This window comes from Echinops telfairi, unplaced genomic scaffold (genome assembly GCF_000313985.2).
Source record: "Echinops telfairi isolate 266 unplaced genomic scaffold, ASM31398v2 ScPeMD7_1;HRSCAF=3_0, whole genome shotgun sequence".
NCBI classification, from domain to species: domain Eukaryota; kingdom Metazoa; phylum Chordata; class Mammalia; order Afrosoricida; family Tenrecidae; genus Echinops; species Echinops telfairi.
In genome coordinates this window covers 46366123-46391445 of record NW_022103896.1, presented here as the reverse complement: position 1 = coordinate 46391445, position 25323 = coordinate 46366123, and the positions used below count along the sequence as shown (strand labels likewise).

At 34.9% G+C, this 25323-nt stretch overlaps 1 protein-coding gene across 2 annotated transcripts in view; it reads right to left on the bottom strand.

The window, feature by feature from the left end:
* Positions 1-675: 675 nt before the first annotated feature.
* TRIQK (triple QxxK/R motif containing) overlaps positions 676-25323 on the bottom strand; it is a 79486-nt gene continuing 54838 nt past the window's right edge. For both annotated transcript variants that reach the window (XM_045285889.1, XM_004697477.2), the window contains 2 exons: positions 8474-8559; positions 676-2926 (listed from right to left, as the gene is read on the bottom strand). In XM_045285889.1, the coding sequence (XP_045141824.1) occupies positions 2813-2926; positions 8474-8559 (200 nt within the window). In that variant the 3' untranslated portion in view covers positions 676-2812. The remainder of the gene's footprint in view (positions 2927-8473; positions 8560-25323) is intronic.

The following is a 25323-nucleotide window of genomic DNA, read 5'->3' as shown; positions in this document are numbered from 1 at the left end:
GCCAGGTTCCCCGCGCCACCGTTCCCAAACCATGAAATTCTACATGAAGCAATATACTTAAAATATCTCCTCTCAACATAAACTTGCACACAAACTAAAAACCAACAGCCCTGTGGCATTCCATGGGCTTCATTTTATGTCTGCTGCATTCGCTGGAATCTATTCTACAGAATGTTAACAAATAGCCTCCAACATTCTGAAAAGGCATTATAAGTTTTCTGTTTTTGTCATCTGAACTACTGTGAACGGTGAATTATAGAGGGAAGGGGGAGTTGGAAACTCATGCCTCAAATCTGTGTCTGCTGCCAGTCTCAAATGCATGCCACACACCACTCTTGGTTCCAAAGTGCAGTCTGCGGAAACAGCAGGCCGGATAGCGCTTCTTTGTCTTAAAGATCCAAACCAGACTTCCAGTCTGGGATTTCTCTACCAAGGATTGGCTGCTTCCCAGTTAATGTGAGTTCACAAAATTTTCATCTCAGTAAATAGTGTTGTATAAACATAAACTGTCCCATTTTACCTGTTGTGTATTAAGTTCAAAGAATTTAGCCTCTGGGATTTATGGTTCTCTGGGGCCATCAAAGTCAATCAATCAAAGAAATGGACATTGACTCAAACATTCAAACAAATGGGGCAAGGACATTTGTATATAATCATATGATAAGTAGGCATTGATCACAATCAGAAACATTTTATTCTCACACACAAAAAGAACACCTTAAAAGAGTCAAACAGGATGCCAGAGACTTGTGTAAGATAATACATATTCTAACATTTCCAATAGTGTAGGTCAGCATTTTTAAGTACTTCAAACTGTGACATACCTCAATTTCTAGGTGTCAAATCAACAATTATTACATCGCTTCCCATTTAAATTACCATTTAAAACGAGAAGATAATCTCCATTTTAAAGTGACTGTTTTCAACACCATATGGGAGGGGAAATAACTAACTGAAAAGTGTTCACGCAAATGTGATGGGAGTGGAGGAAAGCAGCATTTCGTGCCATGTGGCATGCCACTCAGGAAAGGAAAAGGCCATCATATCCGAAATGCCAGCTTGGCGATCCCTTTGCTTCCCACTTCAGGAGCAGACACACGCCACATGGCACTAAGTGCTGCAACCTTTCCTAAGAATGCCACTGGGATGGGTCAGCTGTGGTGAGTGTGTAAGAATGCTTGGTCTGGCTCCTGAGTTCGTGACCTGAAGGGGAAGAATCCAAGAGTTAACACTAGCTAAATTCTGTCCTCAATGGTTTGGTTTCAATGATCTGTGGGGATAGTGGAACCTTTGGCTCTTTCACACTGATGAAATAAATCACGCTACATGAAAAAAAAAATCTACAGTAAAGAACGCTCCACTGCCATATTCAACGCTCCACTGCCATATGCATGTGTGCAAAGAACTGAAGAATACTTTTTTTGAAAAAATAACTGTGCTTATAAACTCCTCTATACTCCCAGGGTAATTATCAAAGTGTTGTTCTCTTGGTCAGTATGGACACAAGCATCTCATTTTATTCATTTTTCATGAACACAGTACATATACAATAGAACACAGTGTGTACAATCCAATTTTCTATGCGTTTTATACACCATTGTAGCTGAAAACTGCTCTGTGGACACATGGTTCCCCATCTTCTAAGCTGTATGTGCTCATGCATTCTACAAATAAGCCAAACATTTCTTCCCCAGTAAAAAATACTGAACATCTTGGTTATTATGCTCTAAGAAACCAATACACCTGATGAAGCAGCATGGACAGAAACTACAGTTGAGAGCAATATGAGGCATACAGTTTTCGTTTACTCTTTAATTTCCAGCAAAGAGTCCTATTGGTTCAAATATCAAGGGACAGATGCAATCTTGTTAAGCAAATGGGTAATATTCTGATTTAAGTGGTAACCTAAGAAAAATGATTATGGGTAGGTGGAACTTTTGCTATTATGGCTGTGTGTAAAAGATAGCTAGATTTCAAAGACAGATTGCTACATATTTCCCTAACAAGTGAAGAGGGGCAAACTAATACTGCAATCAGCCAGAACAACATAATTAAAATAGAATTCCAATTTTATACATATATATTTTCAATTTTATTTTAATAGAATAATGTTAATTAAAATCAAGATCAACTGAAATTTCTGTTTACACCAGTTCAGACAGCCCAAGAGGGAAGGAACGCTATTTGAGAGACATATGTGGCTCTTTTCGCTTCTGTCATCCAGGTGCCATTTCTGACGGCGCACATGTGCACTGAACAGTTGGCAAAGAAGGAAAAAGATTACTGTAGATGTATATGCAGATAGTCTCTCTAATGATATAAAATATGTCGGGAGAAAAAAACAGGGCTTCTTGGTAAAATGAAAAATTTCCCATGAGTTTTGTTCTTTCTTGGGCTCTAAATGGGATTTGAGTATGTTTCTGTAAATGAAGATACATAGCTTTACTTATCATGCACATGGAAAGAAAAATAGGTTTAGCAATCTGTAAGTGATAGGAGTTCGACACATGAACTGGCTAGGACTCTGAAGAATTTAGGGTCTTTTTCCCATTTTATCTAAATGGACCATGTGTAGGGTGCCTGGCAGCGTAGAGAGAGTTATAAAGAACCCCAGTGGCATACATCTTACTGCATTGCGAGGTAAGGCTCTCTTCTTGCTAGCCTATGCAATTATTTGAAAAGATACTTCTGCCACCTGTAAGTGCCAGCAGAAAGAATCCAAGATGTTGCAGTTTTAGTCCTTCAGAAAGAATTGGTCCCAAGAGGTGTTTTTATGAAATTATTTCTCTTTTATGTGTCGCTTGCCGCACTGCTAATCTTCATCTGGTTCCAGGTCAGGTTCAACATCCGTGGACAGTCTGAGATAAAAGAAAGCATAGAAAGCCAGCAGGAGAGCCAGCAGAGCCGCAAGAACAAGGCCAACTTCCTAGGGGGGGAGGGGGAAGGGAGGAGTGCAAAACAAACATAAGCCTTGAAATTGAGGAAAAGAGGTTCCTAATGTTATAAGTTTCAACAGATAAACCCATATTGTTTCAACATTCATAACAAGTCTGAGTGAACTGTCAAATAATTTCTGTTTAAAATTTTTGCCATTAAAGAAAGCAGCTTCTTTAACACTCAACAATACCGATCAGAATCGTGTTTCTGTGGGTGGTTTATTTCTATTATTTCTATTTAATGTTATTATATTTATGAATTTCTAATAGCAAAATTAAAATTTATCATTTTAGTGTATTTCCACAGTTGGATATCAAAGTAACTAGGTGAAAACAATTTAGTTTGTGCCTATGGAATTTATCTGTTCTCTATTTAAATATGTTTGACTTTTTAAAATCTTTCAACAAATTTATTATTAGTTATAGCCTTTGAACATAGATTTTTAAAAATTATGACTTTATTTTCCAAATTGAAAGCACCTGTTAGTATAGTTTCTAAAGTATATATCTGTCGCCCAATTTAATATTACTATTTTGAAATTCTAATTCTTAATTTTAAGTGTCATAACTTATAATGTGGGAGAACAAACTTATTCTTATTCTTTAAACTGAGTACATTTTACTTATACAGAATCATACAGCAGAATTATCATAATTGTGGATAAACCTAGATATGTCATTTGGTGTTTGACACAGATGATATTAGTTAATCACATGGAAATAATGACCATAAATATTTGCTAGGTATTTAAAACAGTAAAATATTGTTATTTCCCCCCAAGGTCTAGAAATACATATATAAACCATTCAATATGTTTATATTGAGTATTCTCAATATAAGTATTAAAAAAAGGGCAAATATTGCCACCTCAAGATCCTGAAGGGCTTAATGTTCCCTTCTAAATATTACTGGCATCACACACATGACCTGGCAATGTCTTATGGAGAAACAACTCATTTGCATTTACATGAATATATTTTACATTTCATAGGAATATAAAATCAATAACTCAACATATGTCATCTAATAAACTTTTAAAACGTTAAAATGAATTTGGTTTATTGACAACATGGAATTTTAACCAGATGGCTGAAATTGAAAGTGGGTAATTCATACATATTGTACCTTCAAATTTTTATTTATTTAGATTTCTAAGCTATTGGAAATAAATTTCAATAAAAGCTATGGGTCGAAAACTTGGTGTCTACTATTTCTGTAAGACTTGATATTTTTAAATCTAATATATCAAAGTAATGTCAAATGAAAGCGAATTTTTCTTTGTTGTAGTTGGAACACTTTGGCATCTCAAAAGGGCATGGCAGCATCAGACAGGTTTCATTTATTTTCTTATATCCACAGCTGTGCTCCCAGACCCATCTGGTTACACAGCTACTAATTTTAAGAGGATGTAATAAACAAGTGACACACAACTGCACACTCCATCTGTTCTGTAGAGTGGACAACAAAACCGTTTTACAGCCGTCACCATCATATCAGCTCCATGCAAGAATACAGTTGTTGCTGTTGATTGGACACCATGATTCTCATCTCGTGGATAGCCAACTTTAATTGCCACTTTGCAACTCCTTCTTATTCTTTAAAATGACTCTCTACTATCTTTATATTTCAAGACTATACACTGGCAGAAAACGGGTTTTCGGGTAGCTCACAAAACACGTTAAGAGAATATTGCTTCAAAGGATCCATTAATTCAATTAAGTCTGTTTTAACATATGGTGTGGGTGGCATACGAAGCACTGTGTGGGGAGAAATATAGCAAGTTACATTCTTGAAAATGTCCCTGTTTTATTACACAAGCATTGTGGCGGTAGACTACTTGGAAGGTTAAAACAACTTTCAAAGTTGAAAATATTGCTTTCAAGATGCTGGTGAACCGAGCCATAACTCAGAGACACAGAGCCACTTATGCTTCCAGGCTCTGCTACGGACAGTTTTACATCAGGAAGAACAAACGGGAAGAACGTAACTTTTTCAAGCTGGCTCATCCTAGGAGATTGTTGAAAAGATCTCATTGGCACTTGATTGCTTTACTTACTTAAAAGTGAAATTATATTTTTTATCCCTATCCTTTATTATTAGTGTGTCCCTCGCATAGCCTCATAAGATAAATCAATGACCAAATATTTATTATGTAATTTCCTTTTACATACTATGAAACATAGATATTTGCCTTCTTAAAAATTTAAGGACATTTTAATTCTTGAAAATCATCTAAATGAATATCAATCAAATAGTAAACATTGGTTGCTCAAAAATTTGAGGTGACACTCATTCCATTACTAAATCTTAAATTATGATAATTTATTTATATATAATAAAATACCTTTATTTATATAAAATACCTTCCTGTCAAGTCTAGATTTAACACATTTTTATTATTCTGTAATCATTAATGATTTTCCCAAATATTCTCTATTATTAAATATATAATTATAAAATGGCACTAAGGGTCTTTCAGGTTAAAGATCTTATTGCACAAGTCTTCATATCATGAGCCCATGATTTATCAATCAATACTGTTCACTTGATATGGTTATGAAACCTGGAAATTATTTCTTATGTGAGTTCTCTTAAGAGATTGTGCTTACATATTTTTTTTTCTCCACAGGTCCTCCATAGTAATACAGTATTTTCTAAATGAAGGAATAATTAAGATTTATGTGATCTTTATATAAGATATAGTATAATTATATAACGCTTTTTAAATTTTAAAACACTAGTATCCATAATATTATTTCCATAGCAAAACCGCACATATCATAAAGTGTAATATAGTGTATTATATTATACACTGAACATATTATAAACTGTAATATAGTGACATAGTGCAGACCTAGCTGGAGGAGGGGCTCTTCAGCCCAAAGAAAATTATCTTAAGGATGTCTTATTCACATAAATCAGAAATGGCTAATTCAAACAAATATTTTTCCAATCAGTTAACAATTCATAAATGCCTCGTATGTCCTAACCATATATGTTTTCAGTTTTTTATTTAAGATTACCAACAACAGCATGAATAGACTCTATTTTACAAATGTGCTAGATCATGCCAGGGTAAGGAATGAGATGGCTGTGGTATTACATCTTCTTATCTTGTATGCAGTGCTATTATTCCTGTTTTTGGTTATGTTTTTCTATTGCACACAGCTGTTTGTACTTTCTTTACACTAATATTATTTTAAGGGCATAAATATGATTTATTCTAAAGTGTAAATACTAAAGTGATAAAATATTATAATATCATGGTCATCTTTGATCAGCTAGATAAGAGTCAAACATGTCTGATGTTCATTAGTCTTTAGTTGCTTTTCTGACATTATCAATATGGATAAAATCACTCACTAGGGAAATTAAAAGGCATTAAATGGCAATTGCTGAAAGAAACTTTGCTATTTAAAATCCTGTGCCTAAATGACAAGGCAATCAAAGTTTGACAGGGCAAACTAATTAGTATGCGTTTAAAAATGTAAAACACCTCTATGATTCTGAGTCTAAAAAGTTTCATATCATTTTAATGGGCCCTTCACATAAATTTTCAAGCAAAGTAAACAATATTTAAAGTTAAGCTCTTTGTTTTCCACAAGTTGACAGCTGAAAATGATATGCTAGCTTATTAAATAGGAGATAACTTCTAATATCTATTAAAAACCCTTCTGTAAATACGTTGAATCATTTATGGAATCTAAGAAGCTTTTCTCACATATTAAAAAAGAAAAAATTCACCTTTTTTTTAATATATATCTTAGATAACTACACAGTAAAATATATTTTATATGATATCAAAATATAGTTATTTCCCCATAAAAATTCATGAGCAAATGAAAGACTGCATTTAAGAAAACAAAACAAAACAAACTCACTACCATCAAGTCAGCTCTGATTCACAGTGACTACACAGAGCATGGAAGACCTGCTCCAGTGTGTTTCTGAGACTGTACCTACTTATGAGATTAAAAAGTCTCATCTTTCTCTTGAGGAATGGTTGGTGACTTCGAACTGCTGACCTGGTAGTTAGCAGCCCAATGTGCAACTATTTAAGAAGATAAATATATATAAATGAATGCTTGTATTATTATCTCAACTTTTAACCTATGAGAGAGCTTCATAAACTCATGGAAGGAAGAGCGAACTGCAAGATAATGAAAATCTTTCTAGGAGCTCCTGAAGTCCTCTCCTATTTCTTCAGTATATTGTGTCACAAGTCGATTTTGTCACTTCAATATTACCTTTCTGAAAGAAATGCCACCCAAATAAGCAACAGCAAGCACTTGTTGTAAAAGGTAACAATAAGTGACGTATTGCCTAGGAGGAAAATGGCAAGCAATGTTCTCACTTCAAGAGACAATTGGTAAGTAACTAAATGTAAAAAAAAAATTTAATTAAACTTTGCTTTAGAAAGGTCATGGTAATATTTTTTAAAGGATGAATGAAATTTCATGAGATTAGAAAAAAAACTTCAAAAGATTAATCATCTCTCTTTGAAACAAAAAGACAGTTTACTTTTTCTCATTAAAAATTGACACACAGCACTAACTGAAGAGATTATGTTGTGAAAACATACTGCATCACACGGCAATGCTTGATCAAAATCAGCAATCAGGAGCAAAACGGAGGCAGTGTTTCGTGATTATAATAGCAAATTCTGGAAGACAACCAAATATATCATCTGGCAGTTCAACAGCTGTTACAGCTTGGTAGTAATACCTTGGCAGTTGCTATAAGCTATAACTTAGAGAAATTGATTTTTCATCTGCCAGATAGAAACTAAAATCTCCTTTAAATATTTTAATATTTAAATAAAATATATGTATAGGTCACTTTTATTTTACATATTTGACAGTAGGTAAGGCTGCCAAATTAATTTTTCTATTAATAATTTAATGTGATCCTAAATACTTGGCAAAAATAGAATAGGTAATAATGTAAATGTAATTTTGCTGAACTTCCTTGTACTAACACATTTGATTAATATCTGCTAAAATTATTCTTAGTTTCATTTATTCTTCATAAGCAGTTAAAATACTAGTATTATGAATGTGGAAGTTTGAGAACATCCTCAGAATTTCATCAGAGTATAATAATAAGATATGGAGAATAAAATTATATGTAATAATAATTATATATAACAACTACAATGTAAATACTTGCCAAATACAATTTATTGAACGTGAGGGAAGTTTTTGCCTAAGCTATTGTAAATCACTGAAATGTCTGAACAATATCTACAGTAGCAAGTCATAGTAATATATAAATGGCCAGTTTAAGCATAATTGGCTCTCTTGGTGGAATGATGTTTTATTTGAAGATAATGTAAGACCTCAAGATAGGCACTAAGCTTTTCATTAAGTGAATTCTTAAAAAAAACAACAAACAAATAAGCAACCTTGACTCTGGCATTCTACTTATATTTTGAAATGTCATAAAGCATTGAGAATTCAACATGCATGCAATCCAGATTTAGAAAACTAAATAGTATGCATATACCAAATAGTAAAGTTATTAAATAGAGGCCAACCTTTATGCCTATTGCTGTTTTCTTTGCTTCTGCTTTTAATTTGGTTGCTCGTAAAATAGGTTTGGTCTTTTTATAATCTTGTTTACCTGGAAAGAAATCATTTCAGACAATAAGTTATGCTTATAGATAACTCAAGTTTAATAGCCCCCTGAAATGTCAAAGAAGGTTTAGATATAGTGAAACAGGTATTCAGAGCTACAAAGTCATTTCCAGTTGTAGAAACCATAACGTTGTCCCCCTCAGGTCAATTTTTCCTCCTAGCTTGCTTTCTTGGGAAGAAGAGTCTGATATACATCTTTGATTAGATGTGCCTGGGATATCACAGTCCCATTAATATGTAATTTTAACTTTGCCCTCATAATTGAAGTAGAACAGCTTATTGTAAATTTATCTTATAATAGGCACATTAAGTATCCAAATGATCAATTTAACTCCAAGATTTTTTCTAAGTAACAGACTAAAGAAAGAATCTGCAAATGATGAACATTTACTCCCTGACTTCATCAGAAATATGTTTTTAGTGTTTGTTTTCTGCTGATAGAGCATAATAAATATGACTAGATAAAAGACACAAGCCAGTTAAATTTCTATTATTAGTTGCAACCTTTTCTACCATATTTCACAGTCAAAAGTGAACAAAACTGAGTTAGTATCACTAAACTTTTTTGTGAACTGGTTAATGCACTAATGAGTACTAGTAGCACAGCCTAAAGAGAATATGTACGTATTCAAAAACAACAAAAGCACTAGCTTGCCTGGGCCTGGGGGCTTAGAAACATTATCATGGGTGACATCACAGTCAATTGGTATAATATAGGGAGGAAAGGTAATGCTGTACCATCCTACTCTGGTGACTCGCAACTAGAGTCTTAAGCTTGTGAATAGCCATTTAAAATGCAACAATTGCTCTCTCTCTGCCTACTGGAAAGAAGCTTGAAGAAAACTGGAGACGCATGGAAACAAATTGTTCAACCAGCTAAATAGGGTCTGTGAATCTGTGAGTGCAAGACCAGAAGAGCTAGATGGCACCCAGCTACCACTAGCAACTGCACTTTAAGGGATCTAATGGGACGGCCCTGATAGTGTGAAAACCACAAAATCACAAAAGAGATCTGGCTTACTAGTTGGACAGAGATTGGTGGAATCCCAGAAATTATAGCTCTGAGTTATTAGGACTAGAAATCATACCCAAGGCTCAATTTTCAACAAAACAATGGAGAGTCCCCATAAAGGGAACAACGGTATGGAGATACACACACCTTAGAGTCACCAACCATTTGAGATTCAGAAGGGCAACATTTACCCAAAGACAATGCTAGAAGGGTCAGGAAATAAGAAGTAATGGAGGCAGGCAAGATGGAAGAAGTGATGTAAGTGTATAATACGGGGAATGTAATCAATAATATGAAACAAAATATGTATACATTGTTGAAGAGAAAACTAAATCTTTCCATAAATCTTCACACAATTCACCATAAGAAGTTTAAGAGTACTATCTTAAACCATATATTATATTATTGACCAAACTCTTGTTAACTAAGAGTTAGGATAAACGAATCTCAAGTAACCTGTTATATTGAGTTGGGGAGTTAATATATGACCAGAAAGCTCTTTGGCTTTTTTTATATTCTCCTTATCTGTCTATTGTTTCTCTTATTCTTTTTCCTAGTCAATGACCATATCTTTTCAAAACTTACCTATCCATTTCCTTTACTTAGATAATACAGCTTCTAGCCTTGATTTCCACACTGAAGTAATCTACAAGCAGTGGATCTAAAGCACATCATAAAAATTTAATGTGCATTGTTAGGTTTCTTTAAATCCACTAATAATATAAAAGTATCTTTATGAGTATATACCAAATAGTTTTAGAATTAGAAATGGCAAGAAAAAGCTAGTCAAATGGGAGTAATGAAATGCTGTGTTAATATTCATCAGACACATACAAGTGTGTATTTATCTGAAGAACTATGTAAGAGTATATATAATTTAAAGAAACTGTGAACATTATTTCCCTAACTGCTAGTGTACAGCAGTTTTTTCTGGAATCTATAAACATTGAGAAGCTTAATAAATATTATTTCATGATGGGGGTTAATGATGCGGAAATGAGCCAATTGTAAAAATGTATATCAAATGATCTAAATTTAAACTATGGAATGAACAAAATATAGAAAAAATATTACTCTGACCTATTTTAAATTAGTAACATTTAATTTTGATGAAAAGCCTTTGACAAGTGTTCACTCTGATTTCACATCTCAACAGTCAAACTATTCATATCATTATTCCTGCTGAGATATAAACAGTTCAGAGCAATGAAAATGGTGACACATCAAATGCCTCCGCTCAGCGTTACAAAGCAAGTTTCTAATAAGAATCAAAAAAGAAACTTGAAGAAATAGATTTAAGAACAAAGGCTATTGCTTGTTGTATCCTATTAATACCCTATGATAAACTCTAGGTGCAATAGTTAAAAAATAAACAAAATAAGGATTCTCATAACCCATATTACTATAGATCGGCAATATTTGGGGTGGTGTGTCTATCAGTAAGATATTCAAAAATATCTTAATGAATTAATGTTACAGTAAGAATTTATTTCTCAAATTCAAATTTGACCTATCTATTGGCGAAATAATGTATTGCATTTCTTAACTAGTAATTCTGTATCACAAAACTTCATATCATCTCAAATTTACATTTTCAAAATAATTTACATTATCACGTTAGAATTTTAGATGTACAGAAAAATGAAAAATATAATGTAGAACCTTTCTGTATTACACACACTCCAACAGAGAGTTTCCCCTGTTACTAGCATCTTAACTTAGTATGGTACATTTGTTACAATGAGGGAACCAATATCGATAGTTTATAGTAAGTATAGTTCCTGTGTATTGCATTTCAATACAATTCTTATATTCCCTTAGGGGCTGGGCGCTGCTGAGACCCTATGTGCAACAGAACGAAAAGCCATCCTCACAAAACTGCTGTTATATTTGAGTCCGCTGCTGCAACCAGTGTGTAAATCCATCTTGGGGTCTTTCCCTTTTTTGCTGCCCCTCTACTTCACCAAGTATGATGTCCATTTCCAGGGACTAGTCTCTTCTGATACCATATCCAAAGTATATTCTCTTAAACAATATTTATACATTTACATAAGAGCTGATATGAACATTTGAAACCATATTTATAATAAATAAAAGGCATAAAATATTGTACACCTGTTAATTCTACAAACAGTGCATCTGTCCTTAACTCAGCATTGACCTACCTATGATATGCAAAAGAATGTACTGCAAAATGTGGTTTCAGTCTAGTAAGCACAAGCTTAGAGAAGCATCTGTTAAGTTCTTTACAAATAACTAAAACCAGATCTTTCCATCACACCCAAAGAGATTTTTAACATTTACATTTTTATGGTTTCAAGAAATATACTTTTGCCCAAATGATTGTCAAAAAGAAGAATAAAATATAAAAATGTCCCCGTCTTCTGAGTTCTTACAGGGAAGATACTTAGGTAATCTAAAATTTATATACACACTGCTTCTTGACCCTAACATGGTCTGACTTTGGTTTTACAAATAATGCAATTACCAAAGAAATGTCTTGGCAGTTGCTTAATGATGCCATTCATGAGTGGCACAAATGGTTAGATACTCAGTGTTTTGAATTAACTCAGAGGTGCCTCAAAAGAAAGTCTTGGCAATGTACTCTCCTAGGTGAATGTTTTTGAAAACCCTATGAAGCACAGTTCTCTCTAAAACGTAGGGGGTCACCATGAGTTGGAATCACATTAATAACAGATTTATTTTATGATATAATGTATGATATAATGTAGGGAGCTGCAGGTTTTTCCTCCTTATCTCTAGTTTTCTTGAGCAGGTTCTGACTCATAACGACCATATGTCCAGGCGAACAAAACGCCACCTGGCCCTTCACCATCCTCACAGTTGTTCTTATGTTTGAACCCTTCAATGCAGCCACTGTGTCAATCCATATAGTCCTGAGTCTTCCTCTTTTTTTGCTGCCTCTCTGCTTTACCAAGCATAATGTCCTTCCCTAGGGATTGGTCTCTCCAGATAACAGGTCCAAAGTATGCGAGGTGCAGTCTTGCTATGCTTGGGCCTATGGAGGCTTTTGGTTGTATTTCTTCCAGGAAGATTTGTTTGGCAGTTCATGTTACCTTTGGCAGGCCAGTCAATGGTACCTTTGGCAATCCATGGTACTTTTAATATTCTTTGCCAGCACCTTAATTCATATGAGTGCGCTGAAATGATGGATGTTTTGTTGCTTTTTGGTGAAATGTTCCATAAATATGAGGTATATATACTTCTCCAGTTCTTCTATATTCTTTCTACTTGTTCTGTCTATTATTGAGAGAGAACTGCTGACAGTTTCCCAATATAATTAAGATTTACCTCTTTTCACTTTGTTTTCCTAGCTTTTGGCTCATGTAGCTTGAAACTGTGTCCTTGGGCATAAGAACATTTAGAATTCTTATGTCTTATTAGTGAATTGAGCTTTTTTATAATTATATAACAGTAAACTAAATTACAAGTACTTTACTTTTTGTCTGATCTAAAAACTCAAACTCACTGCCCCTGAGTCAATGCTGTCTCACAGGGTCCCACTGTGGATTTCGGAGACTGCAACTGTTTAGGGGGATAGAAAGCCCGTCTTTTCCCCACTGAGTTGCTGGTGGTTTCCAACCGTGGATTGCAGCCCAACACGTCAACATTATGCCACTATTTTGTCTGATATTATATAGTAATTCATAGCTTTCTCTTGAATTATATGAAAGTGCGATGGAACCATTCCCATGCTTTTTATTCTAATAACTAATTTATTTAGAATTCATATACCCAAAAATACAGCCCCTTAAACTGATGACAAACTGTAGTATATTCATAAAATTCCATAACCATCAAAAATATCTAATTCTAGGACATTTTCATTTCCTTATTCCCCACACTTCTAGAAAAGAAAAAAAAGCCCTTTATTCATTTCCCTCTCCACTTCATTTTCTGGAAAAGACTCTACTTTTGCTTCCCTTTGGATTTATTCACTCTAGACACTTCAAAACAACACAACAATACCCAAAGGCAAGTTTTGCACATGACTACTTCTAATTGGCCAATATAGCACGACATCTCTGCAACAGCACAGGGTTTCCATCGCTGCTCTTTGTTGTTTTTTTGGTTTCATCAGGTTTTTTGTAACTTTTTTTGTTCAGTAATTTTCTTGGACTAATTCTGTAAAGTCTGTATTTTTCCTTTTATGTACCTCCTATAGCTTCTGCTCAATTAACTAAGCAATGAGCGGGCTGCTCTGTTCTTCACTATATCACCAATAAGCACCCTTTGGACACTGCTGGGCAAATGGTGGTTGAGCTGCTAACCACAAGCTGTTGGTTTAAAATTAAGGTTGTCTGCTCCCATAAAAACTGACTGCCTCAGAAACCAAATATAGGATTGCTATGAGTTGGAATCTCCTTGACATCAGTGGGATTTTTGTGGTTTGTGGGGGTAATAATTGAAAAGCTACATCTTAAATGCCTTGAATCAATAAGTCCCGTTCGCATTTCCACAAGGTCTCTGTGTGAGAGAGTTTTGACATAACCCTTTACATGCACATGCCCCTCTGAGACAGTTAAAGTTTATTGTGCCAACCTAGTTGATAAACACATGTGGGGTTAACTGAAGGGCGGAGAGAAAAATGACTCGATGAGCCTCGCCTTTCTAACTCTCGGGTCTCTTGCCTCCTAATGGTTGGACCAGGGTGAAGCTGCCTTAGCCAGTTCCCTGCTTCAGCTGGCAAGGCTCACTTCCTGCAAAACATCCCCAAGGAGAAACCACATGGACCTACCCCGATGCAGCCCTGGGTGCTGGAGCAGCCATGTGGAGACCCCTGCCAGCGCTGAGATGCTTACACATTCGCTGATTTGGCTTTCCTCCTGCAGTCAGCATCATAGTGTGTGTTTTGTGAGATGGAGGAGGACTTTGTAGATTGGCGTCAGACAAATGGGCTAGTGGACTTGTGGGCTTGGGCAGCATTGGGTTGGGATGATTTCTTGATGTGCACTTAGCCTTTATAGAGTTTCTGTGGATTTGTTTCTGTAATGTACCCAGACTAACACGAGTTCTAATGTCTAAGAATCTATGAGCGTTTGCAAGACATGCTACAGGCATCGCATTCGCCATTTTGTTCCTCTTAAGTTTTTGTTCAGTTTATATTAGCCCCAACTACTAACACCACCTCAGGCAGCCGTGATGTTAAACACTTGCTGATTGTTTTCTCCTTCTGCTATGAGAAAAGAGCTATGTGCAAAAAGAGGGGCATAAATCAGGTTAAACATATCCAATAAATCCTGAGAATGGAGCTGTTCAGTGATTGTCAAGTGTACAGTGATCCTCTCTGGAGAAGGAGTTTTTAGGGAATGCCAAACCTATTTTTCCCTATTCTAATGGCTGCTAAACTGCTGTTTTTCACAAACACTGCAGTTGCAAAGCTAGATGGAAAGGGGTAGGATTAAGGTAACGTAAAATTCCCCAGACGTTCTTTCCAAAACTCATCGACTTATCATGAATAAACACTCCATGGAGGATTGTAAGTTTTAGTTAATTTCCAGATATCTGAAAAAGTTGATTTTGGCTAGTGATCTCATTGCTCTAATGGAGAAATAGAATTCCACCTCTTCAATCCAAATGTATTTCTTTATTCTTTTTACTTTAAATATCATTAAATTTGAACTATGTTTGTCTGCACAGCTAACAATGCATTTTTTAAAAAGGGCTTTTAAGTGTCTGTATACAAAGAATTATGTATGGGGCTATACTACAATAGCATAGGTGTGTTTTGCTAATTAGATGTTAGGCAAAGCACAGGTGTCTCTGCTTAAGACATTTTCACATAGACTAACAGTTTTATAATCAAATGTGAAAGGAACATGTACAGTTAGAGGATTATCATACTTTGGTTGAAATTTTATATTCATGTTAAAGGCCCCAAGCTGTTCTTAGATAATAACTATGATTGAATTAGTGAATAAAAATTCCTAATACTCTTAAATTTTCTGATCAGTTTAATTGATGAGTATTATCCTGAGTTTGCTAGATCTGTGCTATTTAAAAGAAAAATTACAATTTTTAAACTATTTTTATCAGTAGATTCTCTTGATACTCTGCAACGAAATGAAACCACAGAAATAAATGTGATGCTGAGGATGATAAATGATGACAACTGTCACTCGTAATCCCCAATCTCAATTTTCTTCATAAGTGAGACCCAATATTCTCTCTGACTTTCTCTAAAATGACTACTTACTGTAAGTTAAACTTATAAAATATGTTTATTCCGTATTCATAAAATGTCACCATTATATGTTTAAAATAAATTTACAAAAATTAATTTTCTATTAGAAATTCCAATATTATGAGATATGCTCTTAAGCCTAATAAGAATACAGACCCTATATTCTACTATATAAAGATAGTAATAATAGTTATGTAATTGCCTTATTAAGAATGTCAAACCAAATAAAATATCTTTGACTAAAATGAAATTAAGAGTTAAAATTCCTTCACATAAATCTAAGACTTTTAATAAGTAGAGAGTGTATGTTTCTGTCAATGTGCATTACTGTAACAAAACTTCTCAATTTTGCATGTAAAATTGAAGGCTATTTTTTGGGAAAAAATTTAAAGTCTTTCCTAAATGTGCTATAATACAAGCAGTAGGTATTAGACTTTGGGTAATAAATCACATCTACTTTTGTTTAGTACCAATCAAATGTCAGTATTTACAAGAATTTCAGAATACAGATTATGTGAAATGTGCTACTTATGTCAAAATATATCATATATACATATTCAAAATCAATGTGAAGTTAATATAGGAATGCTGAAAATTGAGAACCTCAAAATTTAGGAATATTAAAAGTTGAATTTCACATTTATGCCATAAAATTCCTTCTGAGCAAATATCAGCACCGATTAACAGCCTTCTAGGAGTGTCTGCACATGGTTATTGAGGAGAGGAAAAATATGAATTTTGAGATTGCAGATAATAAAATATTAATTATCCCCTAGTAAGAAACAAATTGAAAATATATGGGCATACATATATACACGTATGTATAAAGACTATTAGTTTCACCTGCACCCCAGCTCTCAATGGTATGAGCCATTCTTGTTTACAGTTAGCAGATAGCGTTGTCAAAATGCCTGAGAATGGCACTGTACCTAATGTAACGATAGAACATATAACTGACTGTAAGTCATGTTAGTGAAAACCGCATCTCAGCAGAACTGAATATGTATACATGTGATCAAGAGGTGTTTCATATTCTATTTTCTTGAACAATTCATTCATTTATTCATGAAAAATTATTTAGTGAGCATTTGTTTTGTATCAAACAGAATTCAGGTGCTGAGAACACAGAAACCATTTGCTATTGCATGAATTCCAGCTCACTGCAACCCCATGTATGTCAGAATTAAACTCTGCTGTGCAGGCTCTCCCATGGTTGATGTTTGAGAACTAGAGAAGCAGACCTGTCTTCCATGGCCTGTCTTGAACTCCCAATCTTTCAGTTAGCAATCAAGCAAGTAAGTCATTTGTGTTTCCTAGGGCACTGAGAATACAGTGAATAAAAATAGGCAAAACCCCTGTTTTCCTAAACCAAATAAAAGGATATACACTAATAAATTAATACAAACTTCGTTTTTCAGGTGCTACTTACACACTTACACACACACACACACACACACAAACACGCACACACATACAGAGCAAGGGGCAGAGAATCAAGGTGGACGAGGACAGTGCCTTAGACCCTGTGGTCAGGGAAGGCCTTCCTGACAGTGTCACTGTATGAGATGTTTAAATGAAGTTAGAGGAATCATGTCAGTATCTGGAAGAAAATTCCAAATATTGGGAATATTTCAAAGATCAGAAAATATGCATTCCTAGACATCCAAAATGTCCTGGAGGTCACATAAAACTCAGAAAGAAAGCTTAATCAACCAGGGCGAAAACAAGAGAAAACAATCTAGTTCCTGATGGCACAGAGAGTTGTCCAAAACAGACTCTGTGTTTACCTCCCCACTTCTGAATACCTAGGCTACAATGATAACCTTGAAAAAAACAGGATCTCCAACTTGGTTCCTTGCATGTTTAGTTTTGCTTCCCCAAAACTAAAATATGGTGCAAGAGCTATCTTGGTCCTAAGGGTGACGTGGAAATATCACTCCTCTTCCTCACTAACATGGTACTCGGTAAATCAATGGCAAGGAGCATTCCTGAAGAGATTTTACAGTCTCACTACATCCTGAAAAACTTGATATAGGCAATTGATGATTATTTTCACAGAACTACTTATTTCCTCACAGTGGCCAACAAGTTTTAGAAAGCAACTGTCACTAAAATTTTTAACTTACGTTAGAATTTTCTTACTATAAAATGATAAAGACCTTAGCAAAAGGTCACAACTAGCTAATTAATCTAGTTTATTTCATTTTTAAGTGTTGATCACAAATACCCTAAAAGGCTTTTTGCCTTTATTAAAAGGAACAGCAGTATATTTTCACAGGCCTGCTCCAGAAATAGATGAGCTCACAAAAAGTCAGTGCTTCTGAGAGATTTTACCTGCCTCAATGAACTCCATAGAACATGTGGAAAGCCTCTAAGATTCCTCAGGCATATGTGATATGCATGAGGGAGAAGAAAGAATATTTTGTTAAAAGTCAAAGACTTTTCACATAACACCATTCATGAAGTTTCACAATTTAGGACATTTTAGGATTGTTTCCCAAGAATGAAAGTCATGATTGTATTTCTCACTCCAGCTACCATTAAAAAAAAGTGGTATAGACACAGCTTTTTAAAAGAAAGAAAATTCAACTTTAACGTTACAAATTGATATCATACTATCTGTTCCCTATATCCAACATAATGTACATATTGTACATTCTACAACAAAGAAACAAATATGCTTATAAGTGGTCATAGCAATATTGTACATATCAGAACTCATTAAAAAATGTAAACAATCCAATTGTTTAAAATCAGGAGGAGAAAATACTGGAATAACAGTAAAATGGAATCCTATAAGAAGGTATAGAAAATGAATGTACTATATCTAAGGTCATCAGTAAGAATAAAACTCTAAAAACATAATGCTCACCAGAAGCAAGTTGCATAACAAAGTTTTAAAAGTTACTAAATCACTTATTGTTCAATACATATAGAGATAGCAAGTCCATAGAAGAAATGAACATGACACACACATAATAGTGACAATTCGCAGAGGCAGGGAGAGTACTGTAATTGGAAAGGCACCTAACAAGGGATTTTTAAGACACTAGAGCATGTCGAATTTTTAACATAGATGGGAAATAAGATTTTTTATATATTGTTTTAAAAATATCTACACAAAATTGTATTTATATAGGGGAGCTACAAATCTGTTTGCATTGAGTGTGACATAGGGGAATAAAAAGTTCTCTGGTAGGTTCCTGTGCAAGCTACCCTGAATCTTCAGCTTATGACTTGACAGTCACTGGGCCCTGATGTGCTTTTAGCTGAGAGGTAGGAACAAGCCTTTAGCGGGTCCCAAAAGCAAAGTGGCAGTCTAGGTTTTGGGATCAGTGCCATACCTACTTCAGCAGACAACAGCTGCTACGAAACAATGCCTGCATTGCTCAAGCAGAGGTGACTCAACCTATGAGATTTAGGTGACCATCTGGCCCAAGCTACCAGTCATGAACTGGGGGTTATCAAATTCAACAAAGCATAAAATTGGTTGCACCATTTTTGAAGATTTTAGCAATGTTTGTAGAATGGTTCTTTACAATATGCTGGCACCCACTGGAAGTTGACCGCTATAACTATTATAGTATCCTTAGAGATGGCCTTGAAGGACAATGGAGTAAGGAACACCCTCCTCCTGAGCCAAATGTTAGTAGTATTGCTCCAAACCCAAACCAAACTCATTGCCATTGAGTCGTTCCCAACTTACAGTGATCCTATAGGGCTGGGTAGAACTGCCCCTGTAAACGGCCCCCTTTTTCCTAGACTAAAAGTCAGTACAGAAATAGAAGAGCCTGTTGTCCTTTTGCAGAGAGGATGGTTCTTTTGAACTGCTGACCTTGTAGGTAGTAGGCCCTCCTAACCACTATGCCACCAGGACTCCCAGTGCACTTAATCAAAAAATGGATTAGACATCAAACTAAAAGAGAACACACACACACACACACACACACACACACAAACTCATTGTCATCAAGCTGATTCCAACGTACAGTGACCCTACAGGACAGAGTAGAACTGATCTTAGGATTTCTTTGGGGAGCAGACCTCCTCATTTTTCTCCTGCAGAGCAGATGGTGGGTTTGAAATGCCAGGTGGTACTGGTGGGTAAGCACTGAGCTGATAACCAAAAGGTTGGTAGCTACAAGGGAGAAAGATGATTCTGTTTTCTCCAGTATGCATTTACAGGCTCAGAAACCTTATGCAGGGTCATTAGAAATCAGAACTGACTAAATGGCTGTGGATTTAGATAGTACTGGGTTAATAATTGAGCTGCTGATCACAATGCCCACCCATTACCATCGAGTAAATTTCCAATCACAGTGTCCCTATGCAGGGTTTTCTAGGCTTTACATCGTTATGGGATCAGGAATTTTCATCTATCTCCTGAGAAGTAACTATGGGTTCGAACTGCTTACTTGTGGCTAGCACTCCAATGCTTACTTGGTAGCACCCGCAGGGCTCCTTCAATACAATACTAGTTCTACTAAATTTGAAAACACAGGAGTTTGTGTTCTTTAGGCAACAGGAAAAAATGAAGAATTATAGTATTGGACGACAAAATAAATTGGTGCAGGTGAGAGGTAATTGCTGTAAAGGTTGGCCCTTTGAACCCACCATCTGTTTTACAGAAGACAGGAGTGGCAGCCTGCTTCCATACTTACAGACTTGGAAATACAGTGAGGCACTGCTAGTCTGTTCTCCCTCTATGTAGGATCTATCAGGAGTCTAAATAGACTCTAAATCAACTTGATAGCATTGAGCTGTGTGTGTCTCTATATGTGTGTGTGTTTTATCTCATTGTGTATAAAAGTGCTTACTAATAATGCACAGTGAAGCCAGAGAGGAATATGGAAAGATATGGAAGAGTCATAGGGAAGTCCTAGAGGAATCCATGAAATACCTTGAATTGTGGTAAAAATATAGCTAGCAATATCAAGAATGTTTTAGAAACCGCAGGGTTGAAGAACTTCAGCAAACTAAGATTTCCTTGTCACGTGAAAGTGACAAGAAGATCTAGAATGAGTACTGGAGGAGTGAGGTCATAAATTACAACCCTTATGACCACATTGAGAAGAAGGGAGACCTGCATCTAGATGTCTTTGCTTGCTCTTAGAGTTGAATAGCCATTCCCTACACATTCAATTTCCTTATAAAACTGCCATGTTCAATTTTTTTAAAATGCTTATTTTTCTTCCTCTGGCTACATTACAAATAGAACTAAAGGCAGATTGAATGCCACTCACTCTCTTGAACTTAAAGAACAGCAATCCAGGCTTGGTTAGGGCATATTTGGGTAGCTGTGGAGAATGCTGGGAACCCTCTTAGATTCTATACTGTGTTATTTTCATTGTCATGACAGATATCCAATTTGAACTGACTTGAATGAAGATGAGAATGAATGAACTTAATGGCTCCCAATTTGGAAAAGGAAAAATAAGGGCTGACTTGGGAGTGGCATGAACTCACATTTGACTCCAAAGACTTTTCTCCTATTTCCCTCAATGGCTTTAATTCTTCATTTTTCTTTGGATTCATGGTTATTTCTTACTTGGGCTCACTTTTTTATATATATAAAATAAAGACAATAAAGAATCAGATCACACACCTGGGATGACCCAATCATGCCTATTAAGTCCTAAAAAGTCACCTGTCAGGCTTCTTCTAATCAGAGAAGACTATGCTTCACCTCAGAAGCTCTGATGATGCAGTGGTTAATGTGCTTGACTGCTTGACTGCTGACAGAAAGGTCAGTTGTTCAAACACAAGCCTCTGTCTGGGAGAAAGACATTACAACCTTGGAAACCCTATAGGTAATTCTACTCTGCCTTACAAGTTTGTTATGGAATTGACTAAACAAGAATGGACTGAGTTTGGTTATACTTTATCTCATGAAGCCAATGGTGGTTCTGGGGTAGAATTCTCCCATTCCATGCAGAACAGATTTAATTCCTGGCCAGTGCGCCTTTTTTTCAATTCCCTTGCTTTTTTTTTTTTTTTTTGCCTTTATGGGCCATTGGTTTCAGTGGAGCTTCCGTGTGAAGACTGATGAAGAAGAAAGGCCTAGCAATCGACTTCTGAAAGTCACCAATGAAAATTCTACGTCACACAATGGCCCAATCCCTGAATAATTATGGGAATGGCCCAAGACCAGGCAATATTTTGTTTACTGTGAATGGGGTTGCCGTGTATTGGGGGCTGACTCTATAACAATAATAATAACAACTTACTTCCCTTCGTATGTGTATAGATTTTATTTTAGATAACTTTAATGAGCCTACCTACTATGTTTCTGATATTTATTATTGCTGTTGTTTTTGCTAAATATAGATCAAAATATATTCTAACTTCATAGAACATAACGACAGCATGTGTTGTTATATGTAGAGTAAATACTAATGCAAAATAGTTTTCCAATTATGATTAGACTTACCCAAGGCAGAGACAGTACCACAAATATCAACAATTTTTATTTACATATGGAAAAGTTATTGTTGCTAGCGTTCTAGCAGGACATGCATGAGTTTTTTTCTAAAGAAGATGTGATTAAATATTTCTCTGCAGTCAGTGGATGGATGGAGGCACATTCTCTCAGCAATACCCCTAGTCTTTATAGGGTGCCTTCCTCCAAAAGCAGCCCATTCAAAACAGTGGGTCCCCAAGGGGCATCCAATGGGGTGGTTACATTAAAGGCAGAGAGGCCAATTCAGAAACAATTGTGTTTTTTGAGGGGGTGGGGAGTGGATTTCAAAGAGATAATCTTAATAGATTTTCTTGAAAGACACAGGATAATCATTATGGCTTAATACGAAGAAGTTTTAAGAAAAAAGTGAAAACTGCATTGAGGAAAAATGCCAGGGAAGTTGTGGTAAGGAAATTTTTATCCACCATGACAATTACCTATTCATTTACCAAATATAGCAATAACTGCTCTATGAGAATTTCACTGGGAAACCTTACCCCATCTACCCTACTACCCAGGTCTTTCACTATTCAGACCTCTTTTGTTCCCCACACTCAAATAACATTTCAAAGGAATCCAATTTGAGCCCTTCCAGGTTGCCCAAACTGTTGTTCTTGTGTGCTATAAATTGAGAAGCACAGCATTCTCTAGCTGAAGGATAGAGACAGCAATATCTTTAGAAAGGTAAGCCAACCAGATATAGGATACATTGAGAAACAATAGTTTACATTTTGATATTTTTGTTTAATAAAGATTTCTATAATTTTGTAGCAATATTTTATTATGTACCCCCCATATCTTGCAAACTGTATAGTATATCATTATAAATAGAATATTTTAGAAGGCATTTTCAATTATATACTTACTTCTGACTTATTAATTTTCAAATTATCTAACATTTAACATTCATGAAAATAATATAAAGTCAAATAACCTGTTTTACATATTATCAATCTAACTCTAGCAGCAACAAACAAGATGCAAAATGAGAAATGGTGGCTGTGATTATTATGGTTATGTGTCAACTTGGCTGGACCATGATTTTCAGTGGTTGGCAGTTATACAATTTGGAATTAAATACTGATGTAATTTGGCAGTTACATCATGATGCATTTTAGTAGGTACATATGATGTGATTTGACAATGATGTAATGATGTAGTCATCTTCCATTTTGTGATTTGCTGTGGTCATCCTTTATTTTTGAAAGATGATAACCTTCATGTAATGATCTGGTCTTTGGATCCTACCTATGTTGATAGGTGAGGATTAAGTGAAATGTCTAATCAGTAAATATTATCCATGTTTAAATTTCCTTGTTTCCATATTTATTTTAAATATACTTGAAGATAAATGTATTTAAGTTCATAATGAATATTTTTTCTATAAAGAACTATAGCTAGATATGAAAGTGTCTTTAACAAAGATTAAAAATCCTGTTGCACCTTAATGTTATCGTTTTTCTTTCCTCATATTATGTTCTTTTAGGATAGAATACAGTAATGTGTATGTTCTATTCAATTCCATGTAAATACCTATACATAGTGATGAATTATTTCATGTTTACAGCAACAGTCACTTGTAACTATGCCATGGTTTTCCTTAAGAGTTTCTTCAGTTTAATAAAAGAATAGACTGTGCAACTGCTTTTGGCTCTTCCATTTTCAATGCCCCAGCCTTGCCCAGAAACAAGACTGCATCTTTGCCCTTTGTTGATCTAGCTGCTCACGCTCATTATCATTTAAATCTCTGATATTGTGTTATAAATGTTCATTTTTCAGAAGTTCACATTGCTTTTCCTCTAAGAGTCGACTTTACACTATCCACACTCATTATCATCATGTGGCAGTACTGCTCTCCCTCTGCCTTTGCTGCTTTAAAAATTAATGCACTGTTATTTTTTGAATACCGCATAAGCTGCTTAGGAGTACATTATGCTATCAAGCAAGCACATGCAGAAAAGCTTCCTAAACTGTTATTCTCTCAATGAAAATACAGCTGGTTCTGCTTCAAAGGCACATCTTTTCACCTGCAAATGGACTTGCTCCTACACTTATTCCTCAATTCATTGTCTTTTATTTGTGTCTGGAAATCTTTAATTGCCTTTAATTAGAAAAAAATTAAATTCACTGCTTTAATCTTGCAAATACATTCAGTCATAATTCTGTCTGGAATGAATACTAAGTTCTATTCAATGTCTGATCCCTATAACAAAGATATATAATTTATTGTCCATTTATATAGACCACACCAATCAAGATACAATAGGAAAGCAAAGAGATAAGAGTCAAAATATTTGAAAAGAAAAACCTGCAATCTAAATTTAATTACCCGGTGAATTATTGAAAGATGAGTTACTTACAGCATGCCAAAAATACTTAGTAATAACAAATTTGCTAATCAACAATAAAAACTTCTAAATTTCTTTCAACAGTTGTAGAGTTACTTCTCATCAAATACTTAAAATCCCTTCTCTCCTCTTTAAAAAACAAGACTTGTAATCTTGCTATTATTGTATACCAAAATACAAGTAAAAAAAACCAAACAACATAATTTGGCACATAAAGCATGTTTCCAATTGTCTTGTGAATATGATTTTTATCACCATCTTGCAAATTATAAATGATCATGGAAACTCATTTCAAAACCATGGATCTGTAGTCTTTCTATGGAGCTCTACAGCACGCTCCTAGCTACTTCAGTAAACAAATAGTCTTCAGTTATTAATTTCTATAATTTGATAGCTGTAAGGAGAGAAAATTCAACAATGGCATTGTCAAAGGCAAATAACCAATCAAAACATTGATCATCAAATGGATACAAAGGCAATTATTACAACACCAGAAGCACAATAAAAAAACTGAGCCAGTGGAGTACCACGAGAATATTATATATTAATGTTTAGCTAATCATACAAAATTGTTATCTATTTCTTTAAAGAATAAAAAAAAGATTATCAAAAATAAAATTGTCAAGAAATATTTTTCTCAAAATCATTATCAGGGATGTGAAAAATAAAATTGGACAGAGCTTCTTCCTGTAGGAATGTATTAAACATAGATATATGCAGGAAGT